General features: G+C 37.7%; 1 protein-coding gene across 1 annotated transcript in view; it reads right to left on the bottom strand.

The window, feature by feature from the left end:
• Window positions 1-6,783: 6,783 nt before the first annotated feature.
• Window positions 6,784-17,744, bottom strand: part of ARHGAP15 (Rho GTPase activating protein 15) — a 697,775-nt gene continuing 686,814 nt past the window's right edge. The window contains exon 14 of the mRNA XM_066345184.1: window positions 6,784-8,182. Within this exon, the coding sequence (XP_066201281.1) occupies window positions 7,999-8,182 (184 nt within the window). The 3' untranslated portion in view covers window positions 6,784-7,998. The remainder of the gene's footprint in view (window positions 8,183-17,744) is intronic.

The following is a 17,744-nucleotide window of genomic DNA, read 5'->3' as shown; positions in this document are numbered from 1 at the left end:
AGGATGCCAATTAAGAAGCATTATGAAAATAGCCTTAAATAACAGGTCTTTGTTTATTGTTATTTTTTCATTAATATTTTAAAATTCTTTCTTATAATGTAAGTTTTAAGTTTTATATACATTTTTTATTGTTTTTACTTAAATATTAGATGTAGGAAATAATAAGCTACAGGGGGTCCTCAGGTTACAACACAACTCCATTCCAACAGTGACGTAACCCAAATTTTCATGTAAGTCAAGACACACCCTAGTCTAAGTGACTTACCTATCCTAACACAATTGTAAAACCATAATCTAGAACATAAAAACACAACTAAGCCATAGAAAAAAGAAAAGGACATAAATATACTGTACTGTACACCATACAGTATTAACAGAAGAAAATGACAAAAAATGAGTGTAAAAATTTCCTTACCTTTATTCCTGTGGCTGGTTTGCACACTGGAAGGGGCATTGCAAGGTGGAAGAGAGTGACCTATTGAGAGGAGGAAGCTGGAGAGGCAGGAGAACCTTCGGAAGGTGTTGGAGACACTGGGTCAGGTGAATCAGGATTGCCTAAGGAACATGCAGGAGACGCTGGAGATGATTCTACCTGTGCTACAGGTGTTTTATCTCAATAAATAGCTAATTTAGAGGGTACAAGATTTGTTGGAGGTCTCTCTACCTTCTTAAAGAATTGTTTCAGGCTAGTCTGGAAGATTGATGACTTCTCCTCTTTCAAAATCTGCCTACAGCATTGCAAGGCATCCATAACAGCTCTGTAGACCTTACTGAATCTGTCATCGCCAGGGTCCTCAGCCTGAAATTTTGCCAACCCACCCTCTACTATAGAAACCCTTGGTAGTATCTTTGCCAAACCCTTGGTAGTATCTCTCTTGGGTTCTGGGGTTTCTATCTCTTTCTCTTCAATCAGCTGCTTCTCCAGCTGAATGAGGTTCTCAGCAGATAACTCCTTTCCCTGTGATGCCAGTAGCTCTGTGACATCCATCGTGATGGCTTTTCTCTTCTTCAAAGCACTGCCATCTGAAGACTCTGACTTGTTTAGGAGCCTTGATAAAGGCCATAAAGTCACCAAACAAAGCAACACAAATGAAACACTTGCGCTTTTAACAGTCCAAAATGGCGTAGGTATAGGTAAGCATACTGAGGGACACCAACTCCCTCACCCATCTGCCACATTACTGCTTGTTCTTTTGCTGCGTGCAACCAGACTAGTTCTCCCATGTAGTCCGTAAGTACAAATCTAAGGGTGTAAGCCAAAACACTCTCCTCTCAATTTAAAAAAAATTTTATGGCCCTGGTTGGTTGGCTCAGTGGTAGAGCGTCGGCCAGGTGTGCAGGAGTCCCGGGTTCGATTCTCAGCCAGGGCACACAGGAGAAGTGCCCATCTGCTTCTCCACCCCTCCCCGTCTCCTTCCTCTCTGTCTCTCTCTTCCCCTCCCGCAGCGAGGCTCCATTGGAGCAAAAGATGGCCCGGGCACTGAGGATGGCTCTGTGGCCTCTGCCTCAGGTGTTATTGGCTCTGGATGCAACAGAGCAACGCCCCAGAGGGCATGCCGGGTGGATCCCGGCCGGGCACATACGGGAGTCTGTCTGACTGCCTCCCCATTTCCAGCTTCGGAAAAATGAAAAAAAAAATTTTTTTTATGGAAGTATGTGTAATAAACTTGAAATGTCATATGTCTAGACTGTTATAAACCAAGGATCCCCTGTACTTTTCAGTATGTCATTTTTGTATACTTAAAACAGTTATTAGGGCAGAGAACTTGTTGTTAAATTATTTGCATCCCACCATTGGACATGACCCTAAGGTTGTTGGTTTGAGCAAAGTGTCATTGGCCCAGTTGGAGCACCCGGTCAAGGCACATCTAAGAAGCAATCAATGAAGAATTAAGGTGCTACACCTATGAGTTCATGCTTGTCATCTCTCTCCCTTCCTGTCTGTCTGTCTCTCTCTCACTAATAAATAAATAATAATAATAATAAAAAAGATGTAGCCAAAGAAGCTACATCTCTATAATATAGTATCTATCCTCTCTATAATATAATAAAATGGTCAGTATGATGTAAGTAAAACATGTAAGAAAGCGAAATAATACATGAATGTTAAAATTATAACAGCAACAACATGGCTGAGATTTAGCCATCTACCTCTAACAACAAAGGTACTTTATATTTTTTGGGGAAATACCTAATATCCCTCTTGTTCTTCCACGAAAATCAGTATGAAAGTAAAACTCTCATCAGATGTTTTAACAGGAGAGTAACCAAGGTACCCACATATGAAGTATAAATAAATATCTAGGGTGTTTACATGCTTATATTTCTTGAGTTCCTTTTTCTAATCCAGTGAGCAGATGATATAGCAGTTAAGGCAAGGGCCTTTAAAGCTATATTATTTAAGTTCAAATTCTAACCGAACAGTTACTAACTGCATGAATTTGGGTAAATCCATCATCTACCCCTGCACCCATTTCCTCAAGTATAAATCAAAGATAATAATAATTAATATCTTTCTCCCTAGAGTTGAGGAGATTAAATAAAATAATAGATGTAAATTACAGTTCTTGGCATATAACAAACACCCAATAAATGTTAGTTAATCAAAATTAGTCTTTCCAGTGCTACTTTATTTGCTGGTTTTCTGGGTGGCCAGAGGAGCAGTATTACCCAAAGAGAAAGAAGGGAGACATCAGAGCCAGGCAAGATGGAAATGGCCTTATCATCATCTGGAAGCAGAAAGTGGTATAGCATGCATACTCATCTGACTTGGGCATGACTCAGTCAAAATATCTTAAGATTTGTCAGTAACCACTGACAAATGCAGAATCATTGTCAGAGTGCCAGAACCAACCTCTACCCAATCCAGCAATTCAGCTGGAAGCGGGCCTGCTGGAGAAGTCCTGTGTGACCAAGGGTACTTGCACTCAGCAGTCCCTATTGAGAGATGCTGAATGAGACCCAGAAGTTCGGTGGGATGATGCTTCATAAAATTGATTTTTAGATCTGTTGCCACTGTCAGAATTCAGGTCTGCACAAATAGTACTATGATAATAATCTTCTGTCTGGCAGTGGTGCCTGTAACTTCTCCTGCTTCAAACACTACTCCATAATATTGCCAGAGGAATCTTTATAGCCTTGATAAAGTCACTTTCCTGCTGAACAACCTTTAAGGGTCTCAAGATTGACTATTGACTTAATATAAAACTTCTTGGTAAAGCATTTGAGGCTTTTTAGAGTCTCGTTCCAACCTTCCTTCTCACTGTTTTTCGAAGATCATAAAGTTAATTGTTAGTCAATGAGCTGGAGGTCTATCATCTATATCCAGTAAGAGCAACTTCTAGTTTCATGGTGTATTGCCTGTTTTAATTTTCTTCATATAATTCCACTGGGAAGTTCTAAGGGGCAAAATAAGGCAAGTATGATTCCATTTTATAGATGGGAAAACTGAGACAGAGCGAGAGGGTAACTCCCAGGACATTAACAGCAACTTCTCCTAGATGCTTAGTCTGCCTGTCCTCTCCTTGTACAGACACATGGCTTTGGCTCGTTGACATAGCTCCACCATTGGCTTCGGGTGCTACCATTTGGTGGGAGCAGGCTTTGCAACATCAAAGGTTTAACACTAAATTCACAAAAATGAAGGTGCTTGGGTGAGTTTGCTCAGATGAGTTTTATTAGGTGCCCTTAAAAATCAGGTTTCATGCAAGTTTCTGAACTTCTGGCTTTCCATGAAGATGTGAAGGTATGGCAGACTGTGCCTGCCTTCGCACAGGAGCAAAGTCGGCGTGAGCCAACCCTTGTGCCCAGAGGGGAGCTCGGGTTTTCCCCAGATGCTACCTCTTCACAATTCCTTCAGCCTGCTCTTCTTTACTCACTTATATTACCTGCTTCATTCTAGTAAGGAAATCATGGATTAAAAATGAGGAAAAAACTGTCTATTTTCTAAAGATAAAATGGCACATTTTAATTAATAAAATAATACGAGATTATTGTGTTTGAAAAAAGTCTTTGTTGTTTTGTATTAAGATTTGATTTTCCCAGAAGAGACTTGATATTGTTTGGGTGTTATTTTTTATTTTTGACAACAAAGCAATTTGAACCAGAACTCTTAATGACAGTCTTTTTGGATAAAAATCTTTGCAGGACCTTTTAATTAGGAATTGATGGGGTGATTAACTTAAAATTCACAAAAATAAACGTGGAAAGGAGAAGTACAGGTCAATTTCTGGCTGTGTTAAACTGTAAGGACAACACCATTGGCAAGTGATTGTTCCCTTTTAACAGCTTTTCTAATTTTTCTTAATTGGATCTTTTGTTTTCTAATTGGATAGGGAAAACCATCATATGGCTTTCAATTACTAGCTGTGGCATGGTGATCCTGTCATATGGCACATGCTAAGTAGTCAGACTTTCAACATATAGGACAAAATAAATACTATCTCCAAGAAGCTTTTTGTGAGTGGAAGAGGGGCAACCGCCCATGTTCTGCATGAGTCTATGCAAGTCTGTGCTGAAATGGGACGTACTAATTAGCATGATTTTCCAGGGACACTGTACGTATTTGTGTCTCCATTATCTTGATGATATAATTTTTAAAATTATTGCTCATCATAATATAAAAATACTTCTAAGAATACAACATTATAATTTTATTCCTGGAAAATAGTAAAAAGTGTACACACACACACACACATATGTACATACACGCAAACATACAAAAGCATATAAAAGACAATGCCAAGGTCCTCAAAGTAATTTGTTTCTTCTGCCTCTGGTGAATTTAGAGATTCTCTTTCTAATAAAGTTTCAGTATGGCTTTCTTATTTTACAACCACAATTGGATCTCTTTTGTAGGATTAAATCTAAATATTTTGTCATGACTTATACCTGATCCCAACGTTTTTCTTCAGTTCCATCTTCTAAAATGGCCACACCTTCACAACACCCTCTGGTCACTGATTTTCTCACTTTTCTTTGGAGTATTGGGTATTTCACAATTCTGTTTATGTCATTCCTGCTTCTTAATGTGTCTTCTATATTTTTCTTTGTCTGGTTCATTTTATTCATTTGTCAGGATTAGACTGAAAGGCTTACCTTCCCAGTGAAGCTCTACCTGACAGCCCCAGGCACAATTTGTTATCTGGTGGTCAACCATTGAGTTTTCTTAGTATCTTTGCACTAGCTTCTGCTCATTCATTCATTCAAAAATACTTTTTGATAAAAAACTGGACAAAAGTATTTTTTGTTTAAAATTTTATTGCTTTTAGACAAAGAGAAAAAGGTCGATTTGCTGCTTTACCTGTTTATGTATTCACTGGTTGATTATGGTATGTGTCCTGACTGGTGGTATCAGGATGATGCTCTAACCAACTGAGCTACCCAGCCAGGGCAAAAATTCTTTTTGAACATCTCTATGAATAAGTACTGAATCCTGGGGTACATGGTTGAAGTACCCCAGAATAAGATGACTGTGGTCTCTGATTGAAGTGTAACTAATCCTTGGTTGATTACCTCCCTAGCTGGACTGTGAAACTACAGAGGTAGGAATATTTGCTTTATTTTATATTTTATCAGTAGTATGTAGACTTGTACCTGTCTCAGACAAGATGATAAATAAATACTCATTGCCTTTTCATGTCTTCTGGATGGAGAATATTGATCAGTATTATAAAATCTAATACCTTAGTGAGTTAACCTATGATATCTACATTCTTGGCTTTAAAACTTGGAACAGTTAGTTGATATCACCTTCGTTTCTGTCTTTGAGATGTTATAGAATCTACTGACCCTTTTTATGCCTTCAGTGTGTATAAGTCAGATCCTGTGATGGGCACTTTGGCTCAGAACCTTGGTATGGCCCTTTCCCAGAGAGGAAACACAGTCTCTGATTAAATGCCCTTAGCAGACAGGGACAGGGCACAGCTGGGGTTTGAATCCAGCTAAATCCGATCAGATTGAAAATCAAGAAGAAACTGGTGCTTTTGAAGATTATGAATCTGGAAAGCTGCAGAGATGAGGGGCTGTGCGTCCCTGCTCGAAGCAGGTAGTGCTGCTTCTCTTTGGCTGTTAGTGCTGCTTCCTTCTGGCTGATGCTCCTAGAATTACTTTAAAGATGGACAAGTGAAGGGATAAGATTTTAATGCTGGGAACCTAACCCTACTCCCCTGCCCCCTCAAAAAGAGAGATAATTAAAGTCTTGGACAGGACATAATTGAGAATATGAAATGTCATGGAAATGAGGAGGACTTGAAACACAATGCCAGAAACTCTGTTTTCATGGGTCCATGTTTTTCTGAAAGGCATAAGTATCATTTTAAATATAAGAAGAGCTTAAAGCTGGTGAATCTGTTAGTTTGTTGTTACTAGTGACTTTAGATCATGGGGTTCTCTGCCTCACATAATTTTCCTTGATTTTGTGGTATATGTATACATCCCAGCTGATAAAACCACATTTCAGCATTTATTGTAGTGCTTCTCTGTTCTTGGTCATGAGCCGATTTACTGGTGCCATTGCCAAAATGAAGACATTCAAGAGGGCAAGGGAAGTCTCTCCTTCCCAAGGCAGTTCTGTGGATGCTGGAGCTGTGTGCATGTCTGGCCATCTCTTGAGCAGATTCTCTCTGCCGTATACACCATCTATGCATACAGCCTATGCCTTCGAGCTCATTATTGCTCTAAGTGTTTGCTCTTGGATTCGTGCATTATGTGTTTTATTTACATGCTATATTTTTCATTTTATGAACAAATCAATAACTAGACTTATTCTTTATCGCACTGGATTAGTTTTATTTATTCCATTTGAATTTGATTAAAAAGCTGTCAAACATAAGTCTACATTTTTTATCAGCGGAATATTTTCACAAAACTGGGTATGAGATGTGTTCAGCTAGAACATGCTTTTCACAATAAAACAATGTTTGATATATTCTTGACAGTTACCCCTTTGTTTATCCATGACAACTGAAACTCACCATCAAATGGATCGAGCAATCAAGTCTAGTCAAGTAATTCTTAGGGCATATTAAAGAATGACTTTTAAAGAAGTTCCTTTCTAGATTGATTTAATGTAATTCACCAATAAAGCATCCTCAGAAGTATAATAAAAATTCTACATGAAATGACATAGCTAGGGAAAAAGAGGATATACAGTTTGATGAAGCTTCAAAATGTATGCTAACATTAAAAACAAGCAGCCATGCAATTCCTATATAATATAAAGATGAAAATTGCAGGGCACTAATTTTGCTTCTAATTTATAAAACAAGTATGTTTAAGGGACTGCAAATAGTATATATAAAAAAAACATGTCCAATGGCAAATGTTTTGAAGTGTCATTTTTCTTCAGAAAAATATTGCCATTGAACAAGAATTTGTACATTCCACAGAATAGTAACAAGCAAAGATGGCTGGACTATATCTACACATACGAAAATGTTCTTGAAAGATGAAATGTGTCTATATTCATTAAGAACCTGACCTCCTTTGTTCTGCTTAAAAATTATTAATTTTTGCCTTTCTTCCTTTTTTGGTTCTTCTCACATGTAGTAGTAGTGTAGGAACAAGTGTGAAGAAGCCAGAGTAACAAGAAAGCTCACATGTGTGCACACATATCCTCAGCCACATTCACACTTATACTCCCTCATATATCTACACACACAACCACACAACCATTGCCCAGGAGCAGCACTGCAATCATTTCTTTGTATATGTGCTGTACTCTGTATATTACTAAATAGAATGGAGCATGCATAATGCACGCTTAGAAGGCTAGACAAAAGAGCAGTGAAGGGGTTAATGTAGAACGCATATAGGCAAATATTGTCAACTATTTTATTCAAATGTTTGGAACTTAAACACACAATCATCATGAAGTTTTCACAAAATGAGGCATCTGTCGCTTGAAAGAAAAAAATATTTCAGAAATATGTTTACAGAAATGTAAAAATATTAGGCATTGAGACAGATGTGAACATATTCAGTAACTTGTCTTGTCTGTCAGTCTTCTTTTGAGCCGAAGATCTTATTGTACTCGCTCAACATGAGCTCAGCTATCTGGTTTTGGTATACCATGTGTATCGCCATGTTTCCTGTTTCATTTTCAGCTCGCAGAAGAGTAGGTCCAAATACAATCCCTAAGCTTTGGGTTGACATGAGGTTCTTGGAGGCTTTGGCCACTATCCTGTGGAAACAGAGAGAAGGAAAGGCAGAGAAAAGATTTTATTGGACTTTGAAGAAAAAATGTAGCTACTTTTGAATTATAAAGTTTTGTGTTCTTGAATTCTTTTTTTTAAAAAAATTCAATTTAAAGAAGTGAAGTAAGGGCATTGGCTGGCTTTGGCAAAACAGGAAATTCAACACAAACAAAAATTTTTCTAGTTCCAGAGAAACAACATCTATGCACTATTTAGTCTTCTACTCTTTACGCTTTATTGTATGGAAATAGAACTGATGACATTTAGGGAAAAATTTTATTGTCATGTACAACTTTTTATCCACCTAGTACTTGGCCATTGTCGGTACTCTATGAATGTTTGTGAAACAAATAAATTAGACAGCAAAAATTACTGTGGAGTCTAACTGGATTTAGACTTTCAAGTGTTTATGGTCAATGGAGGGAAAAGGTGACATGCATAAAATATATAACAATCCAAACACAAAAAGTAGAAAAATATATGCATAATTGATAATAGAAACTAGACACAAAGACCAAGGGCAAAAATATGTTTTTAGTGTTTAGTATGAGAATAGTATTCCTGCCAAATGCTGACTAGAATATGTATAACAAGAAGGTAGGTTTTTTTTTCTTTCTTTTTTTTTTTTTTTTTTGTATTTTTCTGAAGTTGGAAATGGGGAAGCAGTCAGAGTCCCACATGTGCCTGACTGGGATCCACCCAGCATGCTCACCAGGGAGCGATGCTCTGCCCATCTGGGCGGTTGCTCTGTTGCAACCTGGGCCAACTTTGCTCCAATGGAGCCTTGGCTGCGGGGGGAGGGGGGGGAGAGACAGAGAGGAAGGAGAGAGGGAGGGGTGGAGAAGCAGATGGGCACTTCTCCTGTGTGCCCTGGCCAGGAATCGAACCCGGGACTTGTGCACGCCAGGCTGACGCTCTACCACTGAGCCAACCGGCCAGGGCCAAGAAAGTAGGTTTTGAGATATTTCATCGTATGGGAAAATTCTAAGTCCCCACATTTATTTTGGTTAGCCAGTGTAGCTTACATCTCAATAAGATGCTAAAGCCGGCAGCATTTGCACAGGAAAAAGAGTTTCACTGGAATTGAAGAAATGTTTGCTTTTGTGAGGACTGTGTGGAGAGCTGGAATACCAATGAAACATTACAATGTGGCTTTATTAATAGTAATACCTTGCCCGCTCAACACAGGATTCTTAAAAATAAATTAAAGCCCTATCCTATCAATTGAGACATAAAAAAATAAAGTTTATTTTTAATATTGAAACCTATTTGTTTTTATTTTAAAATTAGGGACGAGGGAGTGATGTGAAGGAACTAGCTATAGCATACAGAAGGAAAGGGCGCTAAGAAATACTAAACTCTGCATTCCAAGGGACGGATGAGTATAGTGAGAAGAGAGAGGAAAAGGACACTTCCCTGTAGGCCAGGGGTCCCCAAACTATGGCCCACGGGCCGCATGCGGCCCCCTGAGGCCATTTATCCGGCCCCCACTGCACTTCTGGAAGGGCACCTCTTTCATTGGTGGTCAGTGAGAGGAGCATAGTTCCCATTGACATACTGGCCAGTTTGTTGATTTAAATTTACTTGTTCTTTATTTTAAATATTGTATTTGTTCCCGTTTTGTTTTTTTACTTTAAAATAAGATATGTGCAGTGTGCATAGGGATTTGTTCATAGTTTTTTTTGTCCAACAGTCTGAGGGACAGTGAACTGGCCCCTTGTGTAAAAAGTTTGGGGACCCCTGCTGTAGGCAGTGGGGTCTTCGGTCTCAGCGCCCATGACAAAACATTGGTGCACTGGTTGGATTTTGGAGGACTCTCTTGTCTGGCCTTCCTGGGTCTCCATAGCCCCAGTCAAAGGAGGCTATGGAGATTTGCTCTACTTCCATCCTGTCACAAACCTAAATCTCTAAAGTACCTCTTCTGTGACCAAGAGGTTATGCCTTCTTTATCCTGAAAGGGTTGAGAAGGACCAAAGCTAACCATTTGTGACTCCCCACAGCAAAATGCCCTTGACCTGATCAGTATCAAGAATAACCAAGTATTAGTCTAAGCAATTTTATTGTCTCATTTAATCTTCAAAACAATCCCATAAGGTAGCTTCCATGATTAAGCCCATTTTGCAAATGAGGCCAAGAGTGGTGAAGTGTTTATCACACAGAGCTGAGGTGCTAACCCAGGCAGCCTGGTTCTAGTGCATGCAGAAACACCATAGCTATGGTGTGTGTGAATGGCTGCTGTGCTTAACAACTGGGCTAATTTTCCCCTTTGTGATCCTTTACATAATTACCCAATCCGTCCATAAGAGGGTCTGAATTTTTATTTCTTGCTATAGTATTGTGATGGACTGCCCAATTACAATAGATTTACTGTAGGCAAAATGACTCTCAAATCTGGACTGAATATTCAAGATATTCTGCCTCCTATTTTCACTTTTCTTCTGCTTTAAATGGAAAGCATTTGTACATGTGTGTTGGGATGGCTGCATTTCTGAAAGGGAGTCTTATATTTTTATTGTATCAGTAAGTTATAGGAGACTTGAAGCTGAAAGTTTCCTTTAGAATATAAGAAACTATGTCACACTGCTACTATATTTACCAAAAGTCAGTAGAATGATTTAAACATTCTCCTAACCTGAAGCAGGGTCAAATGGAGTGGGCTTTTGCTTCCCTTTCATAGACCTATTCACTTTGCTTTAAGATCTCTTTGAGCCTCTTCCAGGTATCTTTACTATACAAGTTATTAGCAAGATTCAGAGTAGATGAAAACAGGTGCTCTCTTTTGGTTTTAAAGTAATACTATTTTGTGATACCAATTCCTTCAGTGATACCAACACACACACACACACACACACACACACACACACACACAGTTAAAAGCAAATATGGAGAACGTTAACATAACTATTCAATTAATTGAGTGCCTATTAAGTAAAAGTCTTTTTAATTAATTTTTAAAATTTATGGTGTTAACACGGATTCAAGTGTGTGGTAAAAGTTTTTTTTAACAACCTCTGTCATTGGCAGAAAGGTCAGTGTTTATAAAATTTATTGAGCAGAGGACATGGATCAGAGGTCATAGAGCATGCAGGAGGTAGAATCAAAAGCAAGAGATATTGAAAGTTTGAAGATGAATAAGAAAGGGCATCTTGGCAAACAGGGCAGAAGAAGAACTTTAAGACATGGAGTTCAGGGAGACTGAAAACAGAAAGAAATGACATAAAGATAGACTGAAGCTTAAAGATATATTTTCCTACTTAATAATGGCTATAATTTCAGTGGGTAGCAGAAACAGTGAGATATGGGACAGCTTAGAGCCAGAATCGCGTCAAAGTCACAAAGGTGAGGCAAGAAATCGAGGGAGGTCCAGAGTGGATTATTGGAGGGGGCAGCTGTGGCTGTCAGGAAGCTGTGGAGGTAGAAGCTGGAAGAGCCCCACAGCATCTAGAGGCACTTGGGTGGCTGAAGGAGTAATTTAGCTCTCCAGGGCATACGAGAAAGATCCAGCAGGTGGGACTTGAGCCATTGTGAGAGAGAAAGCAAGCTGAAATAGGACTAGACACTTTTCAGTTTCTTCAGAGACCTTTATATTTTGCCATCTCAGCTAAAGGTTTGGTCTTAGAATCTAGAGCAGGGACAAAGGTAGAGAAGGAAACTAAGACTGACTTTAAACAGGATGAAGAGTAGGAGGCTAGAGCTGCATGTCAGAACCCTCCTTGGGGAAAGCACTCTCTATCTTAGCTGATGGGTCATGGAAGAGAATTTCTGCATTAGATTTCTGCCAGTGCATCATTTTCTGTGGACAACTATTGACATTGTACTTCTACACATGTGTAAAGATGGAACACCATTCTGTTTCAAACCTGTATCTTTTGTGTGAATTTCTCTGTGCACCTATTTGATTTTCATAAAACCAGCTTTAAGTTATAAATGCTTCAAAATAATCTTTTTATAAGTAGATTTTACTAAATAACATAAGTTTAGTGTTTTTGTTATATTTGTATTACTGCAGGTTAAATTTTCTTAGGTTGGAATTGCTTACTAAGGTGGAAAATCAAGTTGCCTGCATTAACTTAGAAAAATCAAATGTAGTTAAGAAAGAAAGTATGAAAATATGGATGCAAATTGTATAGAATACATGTTATCTTTCTTATTCACTGTTACAAAATGTGTGCTTTTTTGTGGTTGTATAATATATCTATATCTATATATTATTGGCAATTCATGTCCTATATATCAACCGACTAGTAGTTAGTGTGTTGAGAAATTAGTCATTCTTTAGGTTAGAAAAGATGCTGAGAGTGAAGACTAATTTGTGATGGAAGTTACCAACTACTAAACTACATAATTCATGTAGAGAGGCAATGTATAGTCTCATATTAACACTTGAATTATCGTATTTTTTGCTCCATAAGACACACTTCCCCCCCCCCCCCCAAGAGTGGAGGGGAAAATGCCCGTGTGTCTTATGGAGCAAAAAATATGATATTTTATTAAATATTTTAACACACCATTTGGTTCAGAATATTTTTTTTCTTATTTTCCTCCTTAAAACCTTAGGTGTGTCTTATGGTCAGGTACGTCTTATGGAGTGAAAAATAAGGTAGATGGTATCCCTTTCTAATAGACAGTAGAAATAGATATTTCTAGCAATGAAGGCCCTAAAACTGGAAGTGTCTGGGAAAAAGGTAATAATGCTATTATAAACTTCATTAATCAAATGTGAATGTACTGACTCTCTACCTCAACAGAAGAGTTAAGTGGTGGATGTAGTATCATACAGGAAGTCAACAACAGTTTCAAATATAGCTAGAATACTATCCTACAAAATTATTTAAATTTTAGGTTGTTTTTTTTTTTACCTCAGATTAATGGATATCATAGTTTTCACTCTTACTGTGAAGGACCAGCTGAGCAGTACAAGTGCCATTATTTCTGACGATTCACGAGTAAAACATGTAGAGGAGAAACAGAGGCTATTGAAAGAAGTAAAAGCCCCGCATGGCAAAAAAACAGAACAAAAACAAAACCCAAACCAAAAAAAGCCCATTTAACTAGTGTCTAAGATGGAAAACTCTCAGAAAGACTAAGCTGTATTTCCAGTAGCTTAAAGTAAAATTGAGTTGTGTTGTTGGAGGGGTCTGACTCAGAAACCAAGCACATTTTACTAGGGTTCTGGCAGTACCTCCGGACAGCTTTCATGAGAGTGAGTGCTACAAAACACCATTTCTGTGATATATTTTACAAAAATAGCATTCGTGAGTAAAATAAGTTTGGAAAAGATTGTATGCCATTTTTTTCTTCTTGAAAACTCACAATGCACAAAAGTATGATAAAGTCTCGACAAGTCCTGCAGAAAGTATCTTTGCTCATCTTTGTGAGACTCCTGTGTCCCCCACTTCCTTGAGTGTTGTAGATTCTCCTGAGTGACCACGAGGAACACAAATAAGAAAACGTTGCTGTAGTTGCTTTGCCAAGGGACTATTGCATACGTCTGAAAATGCTATGGATTTCATGCTCTGGTGCCACCCTGGGGTCAGAAGTATGGAGCAGCTAACTTAGTACAGTCGGACTGTGGTCCTTCCTGGAGAGTGCCACCCCTTGGGTGGGGCTTAGATTTCATCAGGCCTTAGACTCCACGACGGTGCCGTAAATTTTGAGCTACAATTAATCTGTTTTCAGCAAAAAACTCCCTTTCTATGCAAAAAAAAAAAAAAAAAAGCTAAAAAGCAAAAGAACACATCTGAAGGAGAAAGGTGAGAGCAAAGGCTTGGTTGAGAGATCAACATACAGTTTAATAGAGATGGTTGGGTGAGAAGGTGCAAAGCATGTGGACCTTAGGTCAATATTTGGAAATTCTTCTACATGTTTGTTTACTCACCATTAATTTACTCTTAAGGAATCCTTAAAGCAAAGATACTCAATTCTAAACAACACAAAGAGCTCAAAGTTTAGTGCCTGTGTATGTTTGACTACTAGGAAAAAGACCCCAAAGTGCAACTCTTGAAAAAGGTTATTTATTAATACTGCCCAGTTTAAAATAGACTGACAAAAATAATTATAATTTTATAAATTTGTTCATGAAACAGCACTTGATATGTATTCACTGTAAAAGGAATTCTTATACCGCTAAGTAAAATTAAAGTTTATAAAATCTTCAAGTGGGTAAGAATTCATTTTTTCTCACAAGAGCTTAAAAGGATGATATACAGTTTACAGCATAAAAAGGAGAGGAAATGCCAGAACTACTTTTTGTCGAGCCCAAATGGAAGGAGCAATGATCCATCAATTTAAGATTATTTTAGAAACAATCTATAATCCAGCACTACAGATGTTGGACTCCAGACAAAAAAATCCTTGCAGCCTTATGCTGGGTAAGTTTTTCCAAGAGTGAGCTGAATTGCTAACTCAAAGAAATTTCTTAGTTGCTTAAAATTACAGCCAAATGACTCAAACTGAAAGAGAGCTTTACTATAAAACACAAAATTAATACTGAATTAAGAAGACCAAATCATTTAATAATAGTCCAGCTCTAAACAGATATATGGACGCAAACTTCCTTTTCAGTTTGTGCTTGGCTGTTACCATAATGACTTGCAAAGGAAGTTGAAAGCCACATAATTGCCTGCAGGACAGCTCTCAGATTATTGGAAGTGTATTAAAAGTGTTCCCTTCCCTATGTCTGCAAGGCTCTGACTTTCCAACACACATAACTTTAGGTGGTTTAACTTGAAAAGTTTGGTGGTGAAGGTGTGCCTGCCATCAGGTTACACCTGGCTTGCAAAATACAGTTCAGCCGCTGTATGTGAAATGTTAAGTGTGACTTTGACCATGTGAGTGAAAGAGACCGTTAAAAATAAGATACATTTTCAATGTGCTCAACTTATGTTTCCTATGTGCCATGGCTACTTTGGGGGGAATTCATGCTAACCGTGTGTTTGCTTACTCTCAATCTGCACAAGCTATACTGCTCTCTAAGCTGGACTATTTTTTAAAACATATATGGTTGGGGACTTAGCAGGAATTCCACCTTCTCCCTTAAAGTTGTGGCTGTCTGTCAGTAAAATGTTCAAATATTGTAAAAGCAAAAGAGCATTCACCAATGATTTTGCATTTAACACTGATGTGTTTCAAGGTGGTCATTTGACAGTAATCCAGCCATTTGTATATGTATTTATAAGCCAACTGGTTTAAATTAATTACAAAGTCTTTAAATTTAGATATAAAAATCACATTATTATTATTTTTTAAACAGGTTAACAACAATCCTCCTAAATGGTGTGTTATTGCTATATTTGTACACTTTTGCTTTTAAATAATCTCTAAAGCCATGTGTGTGTAATTCTCTCACTGCACAGCATGGAAAACGGGCTTCATGTGGCAGATGCATATTCATAGCTCACACGGCCTTATTCTTTGCATTTATTAAGTATCCTCTTTACACTGAATTTCAATGTAGAAGACAGCATTTTCAATTGTTCACTTGTTTCATATTTTTATTGATTGGACATTACAGACAGATTCTAAAGTATCTTTTAAAGCAATATTCAGAATATTTAATAAGATTGGGGGGAATGATAAAGTAAAAAGAATAAATAGCCCATAGACTTCAAAATGACTTATTTCTAGTTGTAATGTGACAACTACTCTATAATGCGACAACAACTCTAGATAAAATGGGATATTATAGCCAAATTCCTTAACTAGTAGATAATATCATAAAGGAACACTGAGCTACTATTATTGGTTGAATATGTATTATGTGTTAATTACTATGCTTCAACTATATCACAATTTTGAAAGGCAAATTTTAAAATCAGCTTTAATTTCTTTTTCTGAATATAAAGTAATACATTCAATTCAAGAGAATTTTAAGTTTAGAAAAGGATAATAAAGAAAAAATCCACGAGTCACCATAAACAGCAAATAAATGTAACTACTATGGATTCATAAAAACTACTGAGTTCCTACTAGGTGTTGGACACTGTTCTGAGTGTTGGAGGCAGTGCAATGAATGAGTAAAGGTCCCTGCCCATGTGAAGTTTATCATATACCAGGAGAATCAGATGACAAACAAACACTAAACAATATGTAATATGAGTTTAGGCACTGAAGGATTAAAAAAAAAAAAAAAAACTAAGAGAAAGAGAAGTAGCTGTTCTTCCATTAACCCTGGAGATCTTTTCAAAAAAATCCTAATGTCCTGAAATCCATCCCCAGTGATACCTGTTTACTTAGTATGGGGCCTGGCTGGCTGCAGGTAATATGGCCCCCAGACAATTCTGATGAGTAGAGAGAGTGTGTTGGAAGTGCTACACAGAGCAATAAAGGTACTCAGAGCTGAAGAAGCCCTTCCTAAGGACACCTGGGTAGAGACCTCCTTCAATGCACACCAGGGGAAGGAGACTCTAGGCATAGAAGAGTTGGTAGAAAATCCCAGTGGTGAGATTGTCTTTGGTGGATGTAGAAGTAGAAAGGACAGTGGCTGGAGGCTGAGGAGTGAGGCACAGGAGGCAAAAGAGGCTGTGGAGGAGTTTATGGGCCTGGGTATGGACTTGTGATTTAATTCAAAGATGATGATTCTTTAAATAGTAGATATTATCATAATCTATCCTTGGATTTTGAACAGCAGAATGACAATGCCAGGATTTAGCTGTTATAAATAAAAAATATATTTACATACATATTTGAAAGCATTCGTTTTATATAATTCTGTACCTAGAATTTTTTCACTTTTATCTTCTATATGTAGTATTTATTATTTACTCACTACTTTATATGGGACAGAACAGGTTGTACCCTATTATTTCTTAGTATAAATAAAATTGATATATTAAAAAATATTTCCATGTATGTACTCTTCCTTCACATCTGGAGTATTTTTTCAGGCAGTGATTCCCTACCAGTGATAATTCTGCTATCCCCATGGGGCATTTGGCAATTGCTGTAGACATTTTTGATTGTCATGACTAATTGGAAGCAAAGAATGCTACACTGGACAGTCCCCCCCCCCCCCACCAACAAAGAATTAGCCAGTCCAAAATGGCAATAGCGCTGCTTTTGAACAACCCTGCTATAAGACAAAATAGTAAGAAAACAACAACTAGATCAATGGTTCTCAAACTTTACTGTTCATGAGAATAATTTGGATGCCATGTTGAAACACAAATATCTGGGCTCTATCCTTAGATTTCTTATTCAGTGAGTCTGGGAAGGTATTGGGGAATCTGCCTTCCTCACAAGGTCCCAGATGATGATGCTGCTAGTCAGGAGACCACATGAGAACTCATACTAGAATATTAAGTTATAGCTCATCTTTTCTTCAAATGTGATAATGTGAGATGTGTTAGCACATTTCACTGTGGGTAACATGTAGTCCTCTTATCACGATTATCATTTAGTACTATTCTTTTAAACAATTTTCATTTTGATAGGTGAGAATGGTCTGTCACTCTTTGAATTTAAAATTCTTTATTTTATTTTATTTGTTTATTTATTTAAATTAAGTGAGAGTAGGGAAGGCAGAGAGATAGACTTCCGCATGTGCCCTGA

The sequence above is a fragment of the Saccopteryx leptura genome, chromosome 7 (assembly GCF_036850995.1).
Source record: "Saccopteryx leptura isolate mSacLep1 chromosome 7, mSacLep1_pri_phased_curated, whole genome shotgun sequence".
NCBI lineage: Eukaryota > Metazoa > Chordata > Mammalia > Chiroptera > Emballonuridae > Saccopteryx > Saccopteryx leptura.
This window is presented reverse-complemented; position numbering and strand designations above follow the sequence as displayed.